Below are 23906 nucleotides of genomic sequence, written 5' to 3'. Positions count from 1 at the left end.
AAGTGCCTAACAATTTTGCCAAAGGAAGTACGGTGCTACAATGTCTCTAAAAAAAGGTATGACTGTTCAAATATTTATGGTTTGAATTAAATGTCAAAAATCACTTTTTCTGCCAACACTGCCGGTGTCCAACAAGAGTCAAATTCAGGGATGCCAGATGGTTTTTTAAATTATCTTTATGAATGCTAATAAAATGTCTGCATTTGTCTGTACCATACATTTTGAATACTGAGAGTAGGGATAAGAGGGAGAGTTGCGTGGAAGATGTGAAAGTCATTTCTGAGCAAGGTTGCAAATGAATATTCGTATAACCTTTTTTTTTTTGTAATTTCATGATAATTACATTACAATCACATTCAATGAGAGAGGCACCAACAAATCTGAAACCTGCATTGGTTCATTGGTTACGAGAAATATTAAATATAATCCACTCTAAATCCACTTGAACCATATTTCAAATAGTTATAGTAAAATTTGATAAAATAAATTTTCTACTTCCCTAAATTTCAATGAGTTTCTTTAAGGTCCACTGACCTTCTTTCAAATTCAAGAAATTTTTCAAGCATTTTCTAGACCTCTCTGGAGTGCTCTAAACTTCTATGAAGCTCTCTGAGCTGTTATAAAATTCTCTGAACTTCTCAGAGAAATTCCTAAATAATCAGGAATAATAAATAGAAGAAGCAGCGATACTTAGAGCACTTCTGATACATTTGGAGAACTACTGATAAGTTCAGTGAACTTCGGAGAGGCTCAGAGATTTTCGGAGAGTATTCAGGGAACTGATAAGGTCCTGGAAGTTCTGAGAGGTCTTAGAGAGTTCAGAGTTATGAAGGGCTACAAATACTCAAATTCGAAATACAAGTTCAAGTGAAATCTGCGAAGTCTCACTCGTGGCACACGTGTAGTCGTAACAACTCTGCACACTACTAAAAAGTCATGTAAATTTCGGTTCCCTGAGACCGACACATGTAAGCGCGAGGGGGGCGACACATCTAAATCTCAAGTTTAGATGGTCAACAAATCTCACACTAGCGAATCAATCTTCGAACAATCTTCTTTCATTTGTCGCATCTACTTGCACCGCTCATCAATTTTTTGCAGGAAATCTTCAGAATCGTCATAAATCTTCTTTCTATCTACTCAGCATGCGCCCAGCTAGCCACAGCAAAACACAATCTTTTTTGCATCGTAGATAGAGTCGTCCCCCTCGTGTAAGCGGGCCTTTTGACATAAGAATCAGTTGAAAGAATCAATTCAATCAAACGTTCTCTTCGTCGACTAGCTGATGTTGCGGTTTGAGAACACTTAATTTTACATGACTTTATGTTATGTTTGTTTACGTTCTATGATTTACGTCCAATATGGATTACGTATCGTGTAAGAGTAGTTATTTCTAAGTGTGTGTATTTTGGCAAATATCTGCCGAAAAAAGCATGTTTTAAGCAAGTTAATTTTTTACTGAAATCCTTTTTTGATGCTGAGGGATATTAATGTCTGTATAAATCTGCAACTTTTTACCAATGTCTGTATAATGTATGTAGGATGGGTGAACTAGTAGTGGTGGTACTAAGGCAATTTATTTATCAAAAAATAAATATACGATCTACATAAATTTTTTATACGTCAATCTATAGTTTTCAACCTCTATTTTGTTATACAAATATTACATTGCAATAAAATTACAAACAATTTCACTGTTCCAGTAGTTGAGGTAGTTACTTTGGTTCCTATAATAGTGGAATGCATTGTTTTCTTATGGATTCTACTATTATAGGAACACTACCGCAAATTTAGGTGCAAAGGAGTGAAAATCTTAAGGAAAATTAATTATTTTCCGTCACTTTCGGGCATATTTTTTGTTTGAAAGATGCAAATTTGCTTTATTTTAGGAGAGCTACCGATAAAAAATAATCTTATCCGGGTCTTCCTCACTATTCCGGCACAACCTCCATACCGCAACTATAGGCACACCACTATTACTGGAACACCCACTCTACTTTGTATGAAGTCTGAATGCATCATCAAATGTCTATATAAATACAGACATGTCTGCATATCTGGCATCCCTGGTTAGATTCCAAACTGAAATAATTTCGGAGTTCCTTATCTTATCAATTTGGTATGTTCAGATGAATTATTCAAAAACAATTGCTCAATATCATAAGCGTAGTTAGAGGGCGTGGAAGGGGAGGGGGCTTACTATACGCAGTTTTTGAATCGAAAATTGTTGTAGTGTAAATATTCAATATCCAATTGTCTGTACAGTTGTTAGTGAGGTGATGTTGTTTGAATTATTACACGCAAACCAAAAATCTATTACAATTAATGTTAGTTCCATTTCCTATCATCCTCTGTTCATGAACATCGCAGCGAATGTTAGAAGTTGACCTTACAGGCGATGTAATGGTTTTTTGCTTTTTTTTATTTCGTGTTCTGTCTGTGCTTTCACCTACACAAGCAAGCATTTGCCTTGATTTTTATGTATAACATGGTAGAACGACAATGCTCTCGAAACGTGGGGCTTTAGGTAGTGATGAAAACGTCGCTAGAACTATTCCACAGCCGCAGTCAGTTTATGAGCAACAAGAGGGACGCACATTTTTGCCTGTGGACTTGGAGACATACTTCAAGTCCCCGCGTACATCGTACGGGCTAGGCAAAAATGTGCGTTTATCTTGAAAAACTGTCGCTTTAATGGCCCTTCGCTCATTTTCAACTTCTATTCAATTTTCATACTGCCGTACTCTAACGGAACTATCCACCTACCCTCTTCTAAAGATCATTCTCTAGCTAATAAATCATCACACTAAAGCTTCATGTTAGCATTTCCAACCAACTCTATGGTGTAATATTACTTGCTAAAAAGGACAAAATTATCATTAATACAATGCATGAACTGACATTACGCTGCTTTTACTGCATTTGTTTATTTATGTGGTCATAAAAATTACATGAAATTTTCGACATGATTGTAGTGCATCCACTTTGATGTGATATCAAAAATATTTTTTTGCTGTGTAGAGGACGACAATTATCGGTCGCCGGTCACATGTGCACAATGGACAAAAGGACAAAAAATTCTCAAGAATCAAAACACTCCCACGCAAACTACCGATGCCAATTGATAAAGGAAGTTTGCACTATCAGATGACGGTGTTAGATTGCTTGAATGTACTTTGATTCTCGAGGAATTTTCGTTAATAGCCATTGTTTACTTTAGTTGTTCCGCCTATTTCAATTGTTGGTCTAGAAATGAACTTATTTTCGCATTGAAGCGATCCAAATTCGTGCAATTTTTCTGACTTTTGTTGATTGTTCACTCGGTTCATTTCATAAGCGCACAGGGGCGGGATGTGCTGTCAAACCGGCCTACTGTAAATTCATCAATGAGATGTAAATTAGAAATATTCAGAGGGAGAGATAGGCGGAGAAAACAAAATACAATTCGGCAGCAGGGATTTGTTCCTAAATTATCTTGCAACCCTTGCTAGAAGCAAGCATTTCAAATGATTTGTATTTTTGATTCGATTTACGTGCAAAATAATAATTGATTGCATAGGTAGAGATGAACTAGCCTAAGGCTAAAAATCTCTTTAATAAAGAATAAAAAAAAAAAAAATTGATTGCATCGCAATATTTTTCACATTTCTTTGTGCCATTCATTAACCAACGAAGATCAATAAATCAATAGAGTTAGAATATTGTTTTTGGTTCCAAAAACTAGTTGAATTTGAGAAGCACACAAAACATAAAGGTGATTGAATTTCTGTTCGATTGCAATACTCTCAAATTTATTCTAGTATTTAAGAATAAGAAATCCTCGGAAAAATTCTAATGGGAATGTTCGATTGGCTCAGATTTTGACAGTTCGTTTGGCTCAAAACATTCTCTCGACCCATCTCTCCCTCTGAGTATTTCTAATGTAAATATGTAAGGATCAGTGAATTTGTCATCTTTTTCATTCTCCCGCTGTTTAAACGGTTGAAACAGTGTGACGTCAAACTGCGTCATCCATTTTATCATCCGGAGAACAAAAGAGACAACAAATTCATTGGACCTCACTTTTTTACGCTCATAGATTTTCCATATGTGAATTTGGTCGTTTGGAACTAGTAATGTATCTACACGGTTAGAAAAAAGTACCCAACCGCTAGTTCACTTTTACCTACTATTGTCTAGTTTGTGTCCTTTTCTCCTTCTAATGTTGTCAAAAATGGAGGAGCAAAATCACCCAACAGGGGTAGTAAAGTGTTGGAACCCAACGTTGAGTATAATCATATTTACCTACTGTTGGGTACAACTAACTTACTTTTGGGTAGAAAGCGAGTGGAAAATTTCATGCGAATTACACACAAGTAAATGGAAACTACTTTGACCCGGCTTACCTACTTTTGAGTTCCTGCACTACACGCTAACCCAAAAGTACCCATTAAATGAGGTATTTGTACTCATTTTTTGAATCTATTCTAAGTTGTCAAAAAATGGGTATTTACAAATTAAGAAAAGCGGGTACATTTTATTCATTTGTGAAAATATATTCTAGCCTTAAAAATGTGTTAAAAATATTCATTAAGGTTTTAATTATAAAAGTGACGCCATCTTCGCGTATCAGGTGGAAATTTTTCGTGTTCGGGATTTCCGTGATTTATGCAACTGTGGAAAGAACGGCACTGCCTCCCTGGCAAAAACTGGAGCCAATTGTTTGAAGGTAAATATTATAAGTGGAATAATCAAACAAATTAAGATATTCTAAAAAGTGTGTCCCATTTCAAGATAGCGGAGATCTACGAGAAGGAAACTGAAATTAACAAGCGAATGGTTCCGGATCCTCATTTGATGTTCGGCATCCGAATAGTAAACCGGAAGACTCAACACTATTATTTACCAGATAACTTCTTTTCCCGAACATGCTCATTGAATATTGAATATTGCAACACGCCGGCTGATACTGGAGATGATGCCCGGTTTTGATATGTCGGCAGTGGTTCATGCAGAATTCGATCACCTGATTCCGAGGTTAATAAACAATGTTAAGCGTTTTAATGATTCATATTTATTTATCTTTTTTCCAAAAGGTACTACATACTTGGTTTTATATTTAATGGCAGAATGCACCTGACGCAAAATTTTCATTAAAATGAATACTTTTTACTCATGAACAAAAAAAGCATCAAGAATAAAAAAGACCCATTTTCTGAAGTATTCGTCGAATACTCATTAATGAGTAAAGTCGGTTATACTCATTTCATGAGTTAAGCCACTTTTCTCTTAAATGGGTACAATTTTACTCATTAATGGGTACTTTTAAGTTAGCGTGTATAGTGCTGAGATGAGTGAATAGAACTTACTTTTGGGTACTTTTTTCTTACTCTAGACAGTCATCTCCCCTCCCCCTCCCCCAGTAAGCGCATGTGTATCAATGACGTTTATATAAGGTCCGGGCAAATAAGCTGTTAGAAGCAAAAAGATTGTAAATATTGCTGTTCACTCAAGTGACGACGTCACTCTACCATAACATTCCATACTGCGAACAGTGAGATTTTCGTCACTGCCAACAGCTGCTTCGTGTAAAAATATAAACATTGCAATTTATCATTGTCGAATGGTTTGTTTACCTATCAATATGGGTATTTTTGGAATCGGTGTGACGTCTATAGATCGAAAATCGATATGGGACGCCATTTTAAAATCCAAGATGGTGGCTTACAGTTTATAAAAAGTGGGAAATACTGTCAAATACTCAATAATATAGGTTTTTTTTTAATCGAGTTGATGTCTAGAGGCTGAAAATCGATATCCGACGCCATTTTGAAATGCAAGATTGTGGCTTTCGATTTCAGAAAATTTGGAAACCTGTCAATATAGGTATTTTTGGAATTAAATGATGTATACACGGTAACCAGCGTAAACACATTAATGTGTAAAATTTCACACATTTCGTGAAAAAAGGGGTCTACTCATAAAATGTGTAAACTGTGTTTACACATTTATGTGTAAACCCATCAAACGTCAATAGAAGTGTATTTTTTACACATTTTTCAAGAACGGTTTTTACTACAAAATGTGTAAAAAGTAATCATTCAAAGAATGTAAATATGATAAGGACGCATGGTTTTTTTTTATTAATATCGGAGGACTTTTCTTATTTGTGTCAATGATAAAATAAAGATTGATCGGATTCAATAATATTTTATTAAAAAAATCACAGTCAGACACCGGAAAATGAAAACTTTAATAATGATTATTTTTCTAGGGCTTAGCTATGAAAATAATATAAATCACTTACCCTCTAGCTTGTCATCCTTTGCTCTGTTGCAGTTTGGACCGAGGTTTGGACCGTAGTTTCTCAATTTTTCTGTTAAAATTGTTGAAAGTTTTTCGCTTATTCATTATGTTATATTTTTTTTACCCATTAATGAGTATAAAAATACACATTTTTGACTGGTACTACAGTCTTAAAATGTGTATTTTTTACACATTTTAGGATCTCCAAATTTACACATTTTTTGACAGCTGCATATAAATATAAAAAATGTGTATTTTTTTACTCATTTATGTGTGGTTACCGTCTAAAGATCGAAAATCGATATGCGACGCCATTTTGAAAACCAAGATGATGGCTTCCGGTTCAAGACAATGTGTGAAATACTGACAAATACTCATCAATAAGGGGTGATGCACATATTATGTCACGCTCTAAGGGGGAGGGGGGGGGGATTCTGATACGCCAAGAAATGCATTAGGTATAAGAAAAACGTCACGAAAGGGGGGAGAGGGGGTTAATTTTTCCTCAATTTAGCGTGACATCATAAATGCATAGCCCCTATGGGTATTTTTTGAACCAGGATGTCATCTAGATGATGGAAATCGATCAGTGACGACATTTTGAAATCCAAGATGGCGGCTTCCGGTTTAATAAAAGTGGAAAATACTGTCAAATACCCATCAATATGGGTATTTTTGGAATCGGGATGACGTATAGAGAATGAAAATAGATATTCAACGCCATTTTGAAATACAGGCTGTCGGATTTGGTTCAGAAAAAGTGTCAAATGCTGTCAAATACCGATCAATGTTGGTAGTTTTGGAATCGGGGTGATATATAGAGACCGGAAACCGATGTCCGACGCCATCTTGACATTCAAGACGGTGGATTACGATTTCAGAAGAAGTTACAAATACCTTACAAATGGCGTAGAATATCGATTTTCAGCATTTAAGTGTCGTTCCCGTTCCGAAAATACCCATATCTTAGGGTATTTGACATGTTTGCTGAAAACCTATTGTAGGATATTTGACACTTTTTAGGAAACCCGATGACCGCCATCTTGGATTTCAAAATGCCGTCGGATATCGATTTTCAGCCAGGGTTACTTCCACTCACTTGCTATAAAAAATTGTTTTTTCCGAAATATGAAAACATTAGGTGTTACAATGATAATTAGTTCTTGTAAGTTACAAAAAAAGGTCGTGAAGTATGTGGTTGACACATAAAACCTGTCAATATTGCTTTCAGTGCGTCACAATCAGCGAATTAACGATTCGTGAGCGCTCACTCAGAGTGAACGCTCGCGAATCATAAGATTGCTGATTGTCGCGCTCTGAAAGCGAAATTGACAGGTTTTATGAGTCTAACACTTGCCTTTCAACCTCTTCTTGTTACTTACAAGTACATCATATAATTATATCATCTAATGATTTCATAATTCCGAAAAACATTGTTTTATAGCAAGTGAGTGGAAGCAACCCTGTTTTCAGCATCTATGTGTCGTTCCTGTTCCAAAAATATTCATACCTTATGATATTTGACGCTTATTCTGAAAACCGATGGCCGCCATATCGGGTTCCAAAATGGCGTTGAATATCGATTTTCGGCACCTTCACGTCGTCCCCGTTCCAAAACTTCCGTATTGTAAGGTATTGGAGACTTTTCCTTAGCCCGATGGCCACCATTTTGGACTTCAAAATGACCTCGTTAATTGAATTTTTATTTAATAAACTAACAATTTATTACTACATATTACCCGGATGCCATCCCTATTAGCAAATGATATTGTGCGGATACTATCCCGATAATATGTTATGATGCCTGACGACGTGACGCGTGACAAGTCGAATGAGCCCCGAATTGAAGTGAAAGTGGAAAAATCGAAGGAAGCAGTTTTCGTTGCGTCAATTGAAACAAGTCGTTGCTTCAAATGAAATGAACTGATGATCTTGAAAAAAGAAACAAGCGATAGCCAAGTCATGTTGAACAGGAGGAATGTTCGTCATGACTCGATATCATGAAACACAATGGCTTACACGAAAACGATATTGCTCGAAATGAAGCGATTCTGCGGAGGGTTCATTTTAATTTCTTTGTTTCGAAAATGCAGAACTCTACCCCCTTCAACTAAGCATATGAGATAGATCTATTGTTTATGAATTATTATTATTATTTATCTTTATTAGGGAGGCTTTCAGCCTTGGGCTGGTTCGCCTCCAATATTGTTTATGAATAATTCAACTGAACATAGCAAACCGATAAGGTAATCAACTTCGAAATTAATTCAGTTTGGAGTCTGGCTGTCATTGGTACATCGGCAGTGTTGGCAGGAAAAGTTTTAGTTATGGCTTACTAAAATCAAACGAGATGACTTCTTCTGTAATCTGACAGTTAAAAAATACTGTTTTTATTCTTATTTCATATTATCAACTTATATGATTTATTGCTTCATTGAAAACTTTAGTGCTCGATACAAATACAAAACTAACCAACGATTAATTTATTTTAATTAATTAATTAATGAACATATTATTGAGAAGGATATGATTGATGTCTCTGTCCTGGGGGCTCCCCTGTCTTTAGCCCACCATTTCCCTACCGCTAATACGGCACCGTTGTGTAGAATGTTGATCCTACTTCGAATTCTTCTGTTCAATGGGTTCAATGCTTTATGGCTCTTTTACCATTCCTGTCATCCAATCACCATCATTTTAGTCTGAGGCTGATAAAGCTTCAGAAAATATGCCTTTCTCTATTGTTCTGGACTTCTCCTTCCTAAGTTTTTGCATTCATTCGTTACTCATCACTAGACAAACCCATCAGACATATTTAAACCATCCATTCAGATATGAATCCAGCTCCCATCATTCAAAAGCAATCATCGTGCAATTCTCCGTAAAATACCCCGAAAACTTTCGTTCAACAGCCCCATCTGTGAAGGCATCAATAAAACTTTGCCAACAACTATTCAAAAACGCTTCACTTTTCTTCTTGCTCTTCCTGTGCTTCTTGGGAAAATTAGCAGCAATATCGCTCATCCAAATATACCAGCGGAAGACGACACCGACGGCGCGCACTCCATGGAAAAACGCTACTCGAGTATTTAAATTCATAGAACCGTGATTATGACACTTTGGAGTGTCTTTTTCGCTCATCGACTATTTTTCTTTTGATGGCCTCGTCTTCGCCCTCCCTCGCCTATCGAGAATTGTGATTTCCAGTGAGCAAAAAAACGCTCTGAATAAAACAGAGATTACAGACTGTTATGAATTCTTAAATAGTCCCAGGGAGAATGATGGTGCAAGCGCCGAAACAGAGAATGGAAACATTATACAAGAGGGCCCGTCATTCGCTCTCTTCTAACTGGAACGAAAGAAACGCATCAACTGAAAAACTACTTGAGGAAAAGTTTCTTCTTAACAATTTTGCAAACTGCAGCAGCCGCACCCTTTCAGCTGGACCCCGAATTCCTCACGCCTTTCGATGGCATCCGAGTAAGCTTTCCAGGAAATTAAAAAAAAAATCCGACTTCACTGAACGCCAATTCCCACATTTAGGTCCCACGAACATTTCTCCCGTTTGGCCGAATAAATTGAAACAAAAGAATGTCGGAAACAGTCGGCTTTGAGGAAGCGGAAGCTGCAGGCCTTTCTTCACTTCTGTTTCAGTACTGTTAAGCGGAAAGTTTTCAGCAATAATAGAAGACGGGACATTTTTGCTCCAGCACTGCACTGCTGTTTGTTCACTCATCGCTTGGTGCCGTGGCCACATTTCCGCAAGCATTCGTGCCTTTGTTTGGTTGGTTTTATAGTTCCGCTTCCGGGGCATCACGTTCAGCATGCGCGGCAGTCCGAGTTCGAATCCCATTTAGCTGCATATTTTATTCACTCTTGCTTCAATAGAATGTTTTGGAATTTTTAAAGATTTGTTTTATAGTCAGTAAGCAGATTCATCTTACTGCTATGTGACTGAATCAAGATTTCCCACACCCTTCGGGGGCCATAAATAATTGCCATAGTTTACGAACGCTGCAATATTAAAGAAGCTTCCCTTTGTTTGAACGATTTCCAAGCATCACCTTTCGCGAGACCCGTGAAGTGCTTGCCTTTTGTTCTAATTGAGGTAAATTGCTTCTCGTCCTGCTGGCTGGCTACCTTAACCAACGGGGAACTATTATTTTGAACCGAAATTGCTACTCTTTAAGAATCCTTTATTCGGATCAGCAGTTTGGTACCCGTTAATTGCCAGCCATCAAAGTAAATTTAAAACTATTCAATCGGATGTTTACGGGACGCCTAAGTAAAGCAATTAGATTGAATACTGAAGTAGTAAGCGATTTACGGAACTGCATAGAGTCAAGCTGGTCAATATCAAGGAAATCCGTGTAGAGTTCTAAAGCTGAAGGAGACAAAACGTGAAGCTAGGAAGAAGCAACAGGGGAAGTGACTATCGCTTCTGATATCTAGAATCCACGATACCCAACTTAAATATACTGACCAACTTTGAAGTGCCATAGCAGGGCTGGTAGCGAGGCAGTATTTAGTCAAAAATAGTCTCCTTTTTTAAGGCCAAGTAACTGAAGTCACTTTTTCTTGTAATCATTCAATATTTTCAACTTTTTTAGCGTAGTGGTGTCGGTAGTGTAGTGGTAAGCGGGATTGCCTCTCCCCCAAAAGGGTCTGGGTTCAATCCCATTCGACGCCGCAGGGATTTTCTGAGGCATAAAATCTCTGATCACGCCTTCCTTTGGAAAGGAAGTAGGTCCTTGGTCCATGAGTTGATGGATCGAAAAGAAGGGTTCAGGTGTGGGAGCTGCCTCCCTGGCGTCGGTAGCATAGGTACTCAGTACGGAAAACAAATCAAAGGAAAAATACTTTTTTAGTGTAAATTTATTTCAATATTGAGTATTCTTCTTACAGTGTGTAGGATCTGATAGTCCAACCCATGGTGGGTATATAAATGGTGATACAGCTTTGTCACTATATAGGCGAGGAGGTCGCGGGGGGAAAAAATGCGGTTTTAGAGCAAATTGTAAACAAACTCGGTCGCTGTCCCATACAAAAATCCAACATGGCTGAATCACGAATTTGACACATTAGAACACCTATATGTGAACACCTATATGTAGGTTGGTCCACGAGGACTACATTTTGCTCTAATTTTCGAACAATTCGAAAATGTTGTGCTTCTATAGAGCTTTATCAACAATCAATTCGAAACTAATGATTTTAAATTGGTAAGGTTCACGAATATATAGACTCCGTGAGAAATATCTCCAAAATCTGCACGGACTTACTGAATTTGAGGGTTAGAAAATCTAGAATTTTCTTGCAAACATCTCACAAGCAAGAATTCCGAGGGAAATTTCTAAATTTCAGTTGAAGATTCCCAGAATTGTGTGAGGTATTTACAGAACTCCACGAGGTATTCTTTTAATGCTGAGAAAAATTCCCAATATTCCATGAGAAATTCCTTGAACTCAGTGAACTATTCCCAAAATTGAATGAGGAATTCCAATTTTTCAATTCACTCTGCAATGACTCTTAGAATTGCGGGAGAAATTTCTAGTATTCAGTATTCGTGAGGAATTCTCAGAACTCTTTAACACAGCCTTCCATGTCAAATTTCTACAATAATTCCATTAGATAAGAAGTTCAAATACTTCTGTAGGAATTCTAAGAATTGAGTATGTGATTACCAGAATGGTGTGAGAAATGCCAATAATTCTGCGTGTCAAATTTTCGCAATTATTTATGAAATTCATGCAATTCTGTAGGAATTTTTAGATTTCTAGATTTTGAGACTTCTTAGATTTCTTAGTAGAATTATTCGACATCTACGAGGATTTTCCAGAATTTCGCACGAACTCTTAGAATTCCACGATAAATTTCTAGAATTCAGTTTGAGATTGTATTCCTTCCCTTGGAATTCTACTCACATTGAAAGTTTCCTATGAATTCATTTGCATTCCTCTTCCTTACTTCCCCCTCAAATTTTATTTGGCAAACTCTCCTGGAAATATTGTCCGAATTCCTTTCAAGATCTCCTGGAGTTATTCTCGTGTTTAATTGTAATCCTCCTTTTAGCATTCCACTCATCCCCTAAATATTCTCAAAAAAATATATTCAAAGCTTATGCTCCGGATTCGTTATCTCCCACCAACAGCATGAGATTATCCTCAGAATGTCCTTGAAATTTTCTTTTGAAGTTTTCAGAAGGCCTGCTCTTCAGAAATTCAATTCTGGGTTTTCTTTAAATTCTACTCAAAAGTCCAAAACTATCTCAGGCTCCACATTAGACTGATGCAAAATTTGAAATTCTCGCTCCACAGTGCTTAAACGGTTCCAAATTGGGTCCTGCTTAGCCTCCCAAAATTTGAACTACTTTAGTAAGAAACTGACTTGGCAAAAACCATTTCATGTTTATATGGGAATTACTATGGGAAAACTTATGTTTTTGTTCATATCTATCTATCAATTCACCACATCACTATGCTTTTAAAAATGATAGCAGTTATTTTAAAAAAATTTCTCAGCGACAACTTTGTTCAAAACTACTTTTCAATCAAATGTAAGGAACAAAAGTTATTAATGATTCAAGTCACTAATGTCTTATGATTATGCTCATTCAACTGTTCAGCAGGCAACATTGGTGTTTCTGGTGCGAAGAATGGAGCACTAATATCATGGCTACTATGTCACACTGCAGAATGCAGTGTTGCCCACAGAACAGCTGCTTGATCATGCCATAAGCTTATCAATATCTTAAACAATTAATAACAACATTTGGCTGGAAAACAATGTTCAGCAAAGTTGTAGCTGAGAAAATTTCTTGTAAGAATAGTTATAGAAATGTTCGAAAAAGCAATACGGAAAATGGGTTTGGTTTTCTCATAGTATTTTCCATATAAATTTCGAATAGTTTGTGCCAAGTCAGTTTCTTACCAAATGAGTTTAAATTTTGGGAGGCTAATCAGGACCTGATTTGAAACCGTTTGAGCACTGTGGAGCGAAAATTTCAAATTTTGCATCAGTCTACTCCACATGTAATCTAAAATTTCTCAGAACTACCTTGAAAGCAGATTGCACTTGATGTTTTTTCTAAAAAAAAATTTTTCCTAGAACTTCCTTGGAATGAAGTCCTTAGAAATTATACTAAAATGCTATGAGCCTTTAAAACTGTGCAAAGAATTTGACTCCAGATTCTTGAACATTCCTTGAAGTATTATAATTTTTGGGGGAGAGGTTGCTCATCGATTCTTCCGGTTCTCCTCCTAGCATCGTGCTATAAGGTACCAGGTGATAACCAGGGTAGTTGATCGATAGCTCGATGACGTCATTTCGTTGGCGTCTGCAATGGGAAATTCTCATAGCAGGCGTTGACGATGGGACGTTGTCGAGTTGTTGAATAGCAACTATCGTGGTAACTCACCGATTACCTGTCGATCTGCCAAATTTGGAAAGACGTCTGCATTGAATTGTCTCATATAATAATATTCCGCCCACTATATCACAAGAAATTGCGAGTAGCTGAGTGGAATGGAGATAAATTAAGCATTGGGTACAGGACCAAGTCTCCCCTGGGTGGTGCCAAAAGATGAGCGCAATAGAATCATCAAGTTGCCATAAGGCACGGATGAGGCTATTGCATGGCTGGGTAGTCAAAGTCTTCCATTCGTTAGCCATTTCAGGTGGACTAGAACAGGTTTAGGTGGGCGTTGGCCAGATTTGGATTTTTCAGATGTAATCCTGGATAGGACCCTGTCATTGAACGTCGCGTGAAAGTGGAACTTAATGAAGGCCTAAGTACTTTTTCGTAGTTTTTAGTTTTCGGATTTGAAAGATCGTCGGTTACAGTCCCTCCCCATGGACATGGAGGTTGACGGTACTGAAGCAAAGTGTTATGTTTAATTTCTTTATATTTGCAACGATGATGATTTCCTATAGTGACACATATCACCTTCTTAATGCTTCAGTAGGCCTCAAACGATTAATTCTTGGTTGTTAATAGAACTTCCTTGATGAAATGGGCTGCTTCATGCAGACTGAGCAATTCTGATTATAGTATCAGATTTGTTCTGTATACGGAGGAACTGGGAGGGCTTATTAGAAACTTCTCACCAATAAAGTAATGATTTTCTAGTAAATTTTGCATTTAATTATATTAATACTTTATTTTTAGCATACGATACAAAAGTGCTCGTTTTTGCGTAAAATAATCAATATTTATTTTGTAATTACGTTTAAAAGTTTTTTTTTGTGATCTGAAAATTTTACTAGTTTGGTTAGAAGTTTCGAAGCTAACGCATGTCCGCAGGCCTAATAGAAAGATAGGCAGAAAAAGTGATTTTCGGAGTTTTATTCGTTAGGTGTTGTAGTGAAGATTTGTGTTGTTGGATGCAGGAGGAGATTGGAGGGCGGGAGTTTGACGCATAGAGCCTGCCAATTTCGCTTTCAGAATGTCGCAGTCAGCGGTTTTATGATTCGTGAGCGCTCGCGATTCGTAGAACCGTTGATTGTGACTGCAAGTGGTTTTGGCAGGTTTTGTGAGTCGGACGTTTGCTTTTTGGCCTATTCTTGTGTCTAACATGTGCAGAGTATCATTATAGGGTCTAATGGTTTTGAGATTCCTGGTTGCATGAAATATATTTGTGAGAATATCTTTTTGAGATTTTAGTAGTCACGTTTTGTTTGTAGTTTATATTTTATTTCTTTCATGTAATTATCGTAAATAATAGTTATTCAATAACAGATAGTTCATCCATATATTCGGACTCGCTAAGTCGGTGGCCTCTCGTTAAGTAAGTACTACATCAACATTTCCTTCCCTATCCCTAGTTATGGTAAAGATGGGCGTGGCCGGGAATAGCGACAGTCATGCTTCTGTTACTCTTGTTTTGATTGGAACCAATGTTTACTCCCCAGCATTATTCCTGAAAGTAGTCTTACTGAGAATTTCAGAAGAGACGTGAGTGTCGCTAGTATCCAATCTACGAAGTATATCATAACAACGCTAACGCTAACGCTAACTTTTTTTTTTTTTTTTTAAATCTTTATTTTAGAGATTTTTAGCCTGAGGCTAGTTCATCTCTTACTAACGCTAACGCTATTCCTTGAAGTATTATAATTTTTAAGTTCAGAATTTAGAACAATTTTTTTAAATTAAAAATTTGTGGGATATCGCTTCGTAGTCACCCGTCAGGCTTAATTTGAATGCCACGAAGTGAGGGTTCGATTTCTGCTCCAGCCGTTCCCTACTGGGTGTTGTGTGTTGTCTGTTGTCTAGCGTCTAAGTGAGTGTTCAGTCTGTGCAACCTCTGGTTGAAGACGGTAGCAATTGTCATTTGATATCATGTGAATGAAATGAATTCTTTAAAATATCCTGAGTAAGAAAATTATAATATTCCTAGAGTAATAATGAGATTTCCTGAAATGCCCAGGTATTTTCAGGACAAATAATATCCGCTGATGATTTCCGGTTTTCCAGGTTTTTCCACGCTGGCTTATACCATGGGTTTGGTCATTAACTTTCTATTGAATCTTTCGCTTCAAAGGTTTATATCGTACATAAGTGTAGTTAAGTCTAAAACATCCAACATTCATTTGGTGTGCCTTTAGAACGACCACTTTTCTTCTCTTAGGTCAATTTTTAGTAACTTTTTTTTACAACTATAAGTCACTATTTGATCACTTATTTCTTCAACATGTGCACTATTTTTGACAGCATTGATTGCTACCAGCCCTGCATAGTTCCTTGAATAACTAACGGAGTGTGATGTTCTTGGAAGCATTTGACGGAGAATTTATTCTAGTTTTGGTATATCTATTATATATGTTCAGTGGCTAGCAGATAAAGTCTGTTCCAGTTAGTATTTGGCTGCTTCTTTTTAATTACTGTAGCGCCTCTAGTTGTCGTAGCAAGAAACTATTGACAGCGTTTTGATCCGGAAGGATTGTTTAAAAGTTATCGAAGATGGACAGACGTGAAAAAGTTCTGCGCACTCACGTGCAAAATCCAACGTGGTCAGGAGGAATGATTGCTAAGGCTCTCAAATTTCAAAAATCGACTGTAAATACCGTGCTTAAACGTTACCGGCATGCTTGGCATGCACAGTTGTACACACCAGCTGCTCATTTGGTAATAACTTTTCACTCAGATGTTGAAATTTATTTTTCTTTAAAGTAATTGATAGATTAGGCTCATAGTTTACTATAGATATGCGAAGATTAGGTAAACACTAATCAATTTAACACTTAATTTCCGATATGTGTACTGAGCATTTCTCACCTCATTTTTACAACGCAAATACAAATACAGTTTACTATAAGCATTAAAATCTACTTTTTTTTACATATCTATAAAAAGCTAACACTCTATTCTCTCTACTGCTTTAAAAAGAACTATGCATCTGTGTGCAAAGTTATTAGCAAATGAGCAGTTCGTGATCAAAACTGTGTATGCCAAGCATGGTTACCGGGAAACACTAACGTTGGATCGTTCAAAACAAAACAAACATAGAAGTGGAACATAAAGGGTGATACGGTCAAAATTTGGTCAATATCAACTTGACGTATTTCTTTCAATTTTGCATTTAAAAAACCTGAACACCCCTCATTTTGAAGGTGTGTGTGTGTAGAATGTTGCTCCTATTTTGATTTTGGAATTCACTCTTCAGTTGTCAAAATGCCGTCCAAGCAAGAAGAGCAGCGTATCAAAATTTTGCTCGCGCATCGCGAAAATCCGAGCTACTCGCACGCAAAGTTGGCAAAATCGCTAAAAATTGCCAAATCAACCGTTACAAATGTAATTAAAGTGTTTGGGGAACGTTTGTCGACAGCCAGGAAGTCTGGATCGGGGGGAAATCGAAAACCGGAAGCCGCTGAGACGACAAAGAGAGTTGCCGGTAGTTTCAAGCGAAACCCTAACCTCTCTCTCCGAGATGCCGCAAATAAGCTGGGTGTATCGTCTACAACCGTGCATCGAGCCAAAAAACGAGCCGGACTATCGACTTACAAGAAGGTAGTGACTCCAAATCGCGATGATAAACAAAATACGACGGCCAAAGCGCGATCCCGGAGGCTGTACACGACGATGCTGACGAAGTTTGACTGCGTGGTAATGGACGACGAAACCTACGTCAAAGCCGACTACAAGCAGCTTCCGGGACAGGAGTTTTATACGGCAAAAGGAAGGGGAAAGGTAGCAGATGTTTTCAAGCACATGAAACTGTCAAAGTTCGCAAAGAAATATCTGGTTTGGCAAGCCATCTGTACCTGTGGCTTGAAAAGCAGCATTTTCATAGCTTCCGGGACTGTCAACCAAGAAATTTACGTGAAAGACTGTTTGAATAAACGTCTGCTGCCTTTCCTGAAGAAACACGGTTGTTCCGTACTGTTTTGGCCGGATTTGGCATCTTGCCATTACGGTAAAAAGGCCATGGAGTGGTACGCCGCCAACAACGTGCAGGTGGTTCCCAAGGACAAGAACCCTCCCAACACGCCAGAGCTCCGCCCAATTGAGAAATACTGGGCTATTGTCAAGCGCAACCTAAAGAAGACCAAAAAAACTGCTAAGGGCGAGCAGCAGTTCAAGGCAAACTGGCTTTCTGCGGCGAAGAAGGTGGACAAGGTGGCTGTACAAAATCTGATGGCAGGGGTCAAGCGTAAGGCCCGGCAATTCGGATTTGGAAAAGCGGAAGCCTAACTGAATATTTTTCCTGAATTTTATACTAATTGAACTTGAAAAAGAAATTTAATTTGATTTTTTAAATAAACGATTTCACCGATTTACACGCGTTTTCCCTTGACCAAATTTTGACCGTATCACCCTTTATGACCGAAAACTACGAGCGAAGGCCATAAGGGCAGTCCAAAAGAATCCTGGGATCTTCGGTCGTGATTTGTCGAAAAGGTTCAGTGCGGCACCCAGTACAGTTCAGCGAATCTGTATGCGAGACGGTTTTCGGTCGTACCGTGCCAGCACACATCCCAACAGGACGCTGAAACAAAACCTGGTTGCCAAAAACCGTGCAAGGAAGCTGTACGAGCAAGTTCTGACCAAGTATAACGGATGTATTTTGATGGACGATGAAACTTACGTAAAAATGGACTTTGTACAAATCCCGGGCCCAAAATTTTTACTTTGCTAAACGTAAGGGGGATGTTCCGAATAAATTCAAATTTGTCTTTGCAGATAAATTCGCTCGCAAGTTGATGATTTGGCAAGGCATCTGCAGTTGCGGAAAGAAAACAAAGGTTTTCATCACTGAAGCGACTATGAATGGGCAGTAGACTGATGCAAAATTTGAAATTTCCGCTCCACAGTGCTCAAACGGTTCCAAATTGGGCCCTGATTAGCCTCCCAAAATTTGAACTCATTTAGTGAGAAGCTGACTTGGCACAAACCATTTGAAGTTGGGAATTACTATGAAGAAACTATAGTTTCGGTTCATATCCATCTCAAAATTCACCAGTTCACTTTACTTCAGAAAATGATAGCTGAGCTTGTTGAAAATTTTCCCAGCTACAACTTTGTTGAAGACCACTTTTCGATCAAATGTAAAGAACAAAAAATATTAATAATTCAAGTCACTGATGTCTTATGATTATGCTCAATCAACTATTCAGCAGGCAACATTGGTGTTTATGTCGCGTAGAATAGAGGACAAAAATCATGGCTACTATGTCACACTGCAGAATACAGTGTTGCCCACAATACAGTTGCTTAATCTTGCCATAAGATTATCAATCTGGTAAACTATTAATAACTTTTTAATTTGACGTTTGGCTGAAAAACGATTTTGTGCAAAGATGTAGCTGATAAAAATTCCCATAAGAATAGCAATAGAATTTGTTAACAGTACAATATTTAAAAAGGCTAGAAGACAATGAACAACAAAAATTGTTTTCCCATAGTAATTTCCATATAAACTTCAAATAGTTTGTGCCAAGTCAGTTTTATATCAAATGAGTTTAAACTTTCGGAGGCTAATCAGGACCCGGTTTGAAACCGTTTGAACACTGTGGAGCGAAAATTTCAAATTTTGCATCAGTCTAATGGGCAGCTTTACAAGGAGTAGTGTTTCCAGAACAAATTTTGCCACCAAATTGTCCAGATTTTCGTCCCATTGAAAATTTTAGGGAAATTATCAAGCGCACATTGAAGAAATGTGTTAAAACAATCAAAACACCATCTGATTTGGAGAAGTGGCGGAAAAGGATGGTAGATGAGGTTGATAGTACTACTGTGCAAGACATGATGAGAGGTATTTCGCAAAAAGTTAGAAAAACCATCCGAAAAGCTGACGTATCCCTTAAAGCTAAATAAAAATCCCACAAAATGATACCTTTAGCGTTTTTGTACTTTATTTCCCCTTGAAGAAATGACCTATTTCGTGCGGCCAAATTCTAAATGGAACAAACTTTACTGTAGATATTCCGGAAGTTTTATGGTAATGGAAAAAAAATCCGTTAGCGTATTGCGAATACAATGTGCAGTATTCTTGGTTGTCCAGTACATCAGCAAGCATCGCCAATCCTATACTGGTTTCATCAGCTACGTTTACCTCTCGTTATCATGTGTCCACAACTACGTTAGCTCTAATTTGAAAAATAAAAATCGGCACCTTTTGGTGCAGGTGCAGCATCCGCGCGATTACAATGAGGCTAATAAATTCACCTCTAACAACCTGCTCGCTTTTCATACATCATTCAACTGTCAACTTTTTCCCGGCCCACACAGCGTTATTTGACACGACCGCTAGGGGTTGAATGTCACTTTGAAAAACAGTTGCAACAGCTGGAGCAGCAGCAGCAGCAGCAGCAGCATCTGCCCTGGAAAATACCTTCATCCCGATTGGTCTGTCGCGATCATCCCTCGAATGTAAATCAGGCCACCAGTGGTACCGGACGACCTACCTACTACAGTTGCACCGAATCGGGTGTTAATTTCAACACTGTGCCAATTTACGCAGGGTTCTGTTTGTTTTTGGATTGGTCATCGCGCGTTTTATCGGGCGCTGCCACTGCCACGTGAGCAGAGCAGGCCGGTGGGGTGCGGGTTCTACAAAGTGCCCTATCAACAACGACAACACCAAAGGCCGTGGTGGTCGAAAACACACGCCCTGGATGGCGGTGGTGTGGCTCATATTCATTCGCAGATGGGCTCCCGTCGAGGGTTACCAGTGTGTGAATTGGGTTTTTTAGAGTGTATAATGTTTGACTTTCTCGTACACCGAGGTTTACCGAAAGGCTATACCTAATACCACTAGAAAAACACATTTTCGACCTAAGAGGGTCGAGTGTCATATTGGCTCAGATCGTCGAGATCGGAAAATGTCTGTGTGTGTGTGATTCTCTCGGCAACCGATTTGAGTGAAACAAACTTCAGTTTGAGCGTTTTTGTGCTCTGGTAAAACCTTATGGAAAATTTATTCCGATCGGATAAGTAGTTGCGGAGATATAAGTAAAAATAGATTTTTTTTCTTCAAATATAATAGTGATAATTCGTAATCAAACACTGTCACTTATTTTAGAGGTGGCTATACCAATTTGATTGAACTTCTAAAATTCCTGGAAAAATCTGGCGTTAGAAGAAACTTACAGAAGGAATTGGTAGAACTTTTTTCTGAACGGCATTCCGGAGAAAGTTGGCAGCAACTTCGGGTAGGACTTGGGTAAAACTTCCAAGGGAAGATGAAAAACAATATTATATTTAATTTTGAGCTGAACGTAGGTCAAGGTATCTCATCTGGTAGCCCCTTCGTCAGCGGGTTATCTCCGCTAGGGAATGTCAAGCAAACCCCACTGGAATCCTCCTGTTAACCGCGGTGGGTCCGGCAAACAAATAAACCCCACATTTTATGCGCCGTGCGAAATGATTGCGAGTGACCCTTAGCAGCAATGTGCAAACAACAACAACAGCCGATTCGAACATACAGCGAAATTCATACTGCAAGTAAAACATACAGCAACAAAAAAATCCACCATAGCGCATTATTAAACTTTCATCATGATCATGTGTTGAAAATATTTATTACTATTTATGATTATTTCTGCCCGGAGCGAATAAATATAACATGCAAAAATTGGTCGTGTTATATCGTTATTATGCAACGAATGCAACCGCCTCACTCACGACCACCATCGAATTGGTCCCATGGGGAATTTGTTTGTCATTCCCGCAATGGCAACGGCTGTCGGCGCTGGGTTGAGCAGGGTATATGAATTCCTCCGGAACAAAACAGCCCATTTTGTTGGCGTTGATATAAAGCATACAGATTTATACGAATTTTCCGCCACATGTGACCTATCCAGCTGCTTCCATTTTGGAAGTTTTTCGGGTTTGGTCTTTTGTGGGAAAGTGTGGTGGCAATTTTGTCGTTGCGGGTGATGGAAATTCTGTTCGTTATGAGACGCCGATACATGGTCCAGTTCCCATGAGGAGTATAGAAGCACAGAACAGAAATGGAACTTTGGATTCAAAAGTGGCTGTATTTATTTTTGTGAACACTAGCGCACCTAGCGGTAGAAGGCATGCTTTATCTGCATGGGCAGCATGCTTTGATGGTGTACGTGCCCATAGAAAACCCGTGTGAAGCATCGCTTGGTGATCAAAAAAGTTGTCCCACTTTTTGATACACTGATTCGTTCACACTTCCACTTCTGTTCTGTGATAGAAGCCATGGTGCCTCGTAACATCTATCTCTTCAATAGACATTCGATAAGAGGCTCATGGATTACGATGCCAGCACTTGAACCAGACGTACTTGGAACTTCAATATTACTCATTGAGGGATTTATCACTATTAGAGTACTTCACAGGTAAGTAGAATCGAAGCACTTGGGTAGAAAGTAGAGATTTGGAATCCACTTGCTTATCAAATTCCTATTATATAGTAATGACCCGATTTTGTCGGCCCCCTTTTTGTAAATCTTTTCTAATGTTTTACGAAACCCTTGCGTTTTTTCAGTGGTCTTATTGCATCAAAGTATACCATAAACATCCATCTTATAGATGAATAAAAACACTTGGAAATACGGTTATGTACTTATTGAAAGATAAATGATACGCGGAGCGTTGACAAAATCGGATCATTACTGTATTGCGGATGAAGACTAAACGGGTTTACCTATATAAAGTTATCTATCAAAACTTACAAAGCAGTTCACGATTTGTTATCGAAGTGGAAGCAAGTTTCAGGTTACTAGAATAGTTTTACAATGAAAGGTTTGATTACGAAAAATAAGTTTGATTGAAAGATTTTAACCTGGATTTATTTTTTCAGTTCAAGTAATTTTGTTAGCTCTAGTAGCTTGCATAGCTACTCACTCAGTGGCAGAACCTAGCTGTCCCCCATTAGGAGATACGGAAACGGTCGTCTACTTCCCACACCCAACGGACTGCAGCAAGTTTCTAACCTGTCACTGGGGTAATCTGGTAGAGTTGTGTTGCCCGAGTGGCACTTTCTGGAATGACGATATTAGAGCATGTGATCTACAAGGAAACGTAATCTGCACCCCACAACCAGAGCCTACAACTGCGGAGCTCACAACTGCGGAGCCCACAACTGCGGAGCCCACAACTGCAGAGCCCACAACTGCGGAGCCCACAACTGCGGAGCCCACAACTGCGGGGCCTGTCACTACGACCACCGAACTGGACACCACAACCAGTACAATGGCAGCTCCACCAACCCATCCAAGTGAACAGTGCCCGGATTCCTACGATCCAAACAACGAGGTTTTCGTGCCACATGCCGACTGCACCAAGTACTACATTTGCACTTGGGGTGGAGTCGCCGTCGAACAGAAGTGCCCACCGAACCTTCACTGGAATCAAAACCTGTCGTACTGTGATTATCCAGCGCAAGCAGGTTGTTCGTCAGCCAGCCCGACGCCTCAGCCCACTTCAGAACCTGTCACAAGTACAACTTCTGCTCCAACCAGCGCTTCTCCTCCTGCACCATCTGGCGATTGCCCACCAGTGTATGATCCGAGCCACCAGGTTTACTTCCCACATGCCGACTGCTCCAAGTACTACATCTGCACGTACGAAGGAAGCAAGCTGGAACAGAACTGTCCAGCGGGACTCCACTGGAGTCAAAACGTCTCGTACTGTGATTATCCAGCGCAAGCAGGTTGTTCGTCAGCCAGCCCGACGTCTAAGCCCACTTCAGAACCTGTCACAAGTACAACTTCTGCTCCAACCAGCGCTTCTCCTCCTGCACCATCCGGCGATTGCCCACCAGTGTACGATCCCAACCATCAGGTTTACTTCCCACATGCCGACTGCACCAAGTACTACATCTGCACGTACGAAGGAAACAAGCTGGAGCAGAACTGTCCAGCGGGACTCCACTGGAGTCAAGCGCAGAGCTATTGCGATCGTCCTGAGCTAGCTCAGTGCACACAACTGAAGTGAGCCGCGCGTTTGAAATGATGAAACGAACTGTTGGTTAGTTCAGAGATATATGTGTTGTTTTTTGACTGATGTAGATTTTTAATTTAATTAAAATAAAGATTGAATTTCGAAAAATACAAATGTACTGTTTTGATTTTTGGATGGCTCAAAATACTTGTTTCGAAAGCTGATGGCGCCAGTTCACTGTGGGGATTCAGATTGCCAATAAGAAGAAGAT

At 38.8% G+C, this 23906-nt stretch overlaps 1 protein-coding gene across 1 annotated transcript; it reads left to right on the top strand.

The window, feature by feature from the left end:
* Positions 1 to 22442: 22442 nt before the first annotated feature.
* LOC135709500 (probable chitinase 10) lies at positions 22443 to 23700 on the top strand. Its single transcript, XM_065231885.1, has 2 exons — positions 22443 to 22495; positions 22554 to 23700. Exons 1-2 carry the CDS (start codon positions 22489 to 22491, stop codon positions 23687 to 23689), a joined length of 1143 nt encoding a protein of 380 aa, XP_065087957.1. The 5' UTR covers positions 22443 to 22488; the 3' UTR covers positions 23690 to 23700.
* Positions 23701 to 23906: the final 206 nt, after the last annotated feature.

The sequence above is a fragment of the Ochlerotatus camptorhynchus genome, unplaced genomic scaffold (genome assembly GCF_037179485.1).
Source record: "Ochlerotatus camptorhynchus isolate MF236.1 unplaced genomic scaffold, CSIRO-AGI_Acam_v1.1 ptg000361l, whole genome shotgun sequence".
Lineage (NCBI taxonomy): Eukaryota > Metazoa > Arthropoda > Insecta > Diptera > Culicidae > Ochlerotatus > Ochlerotatus camptorhynchus.
Note: the sequence above shows the minus strand (reverse complement) of the source record. Positions and strands in the feature narration are given on the sequence as shown.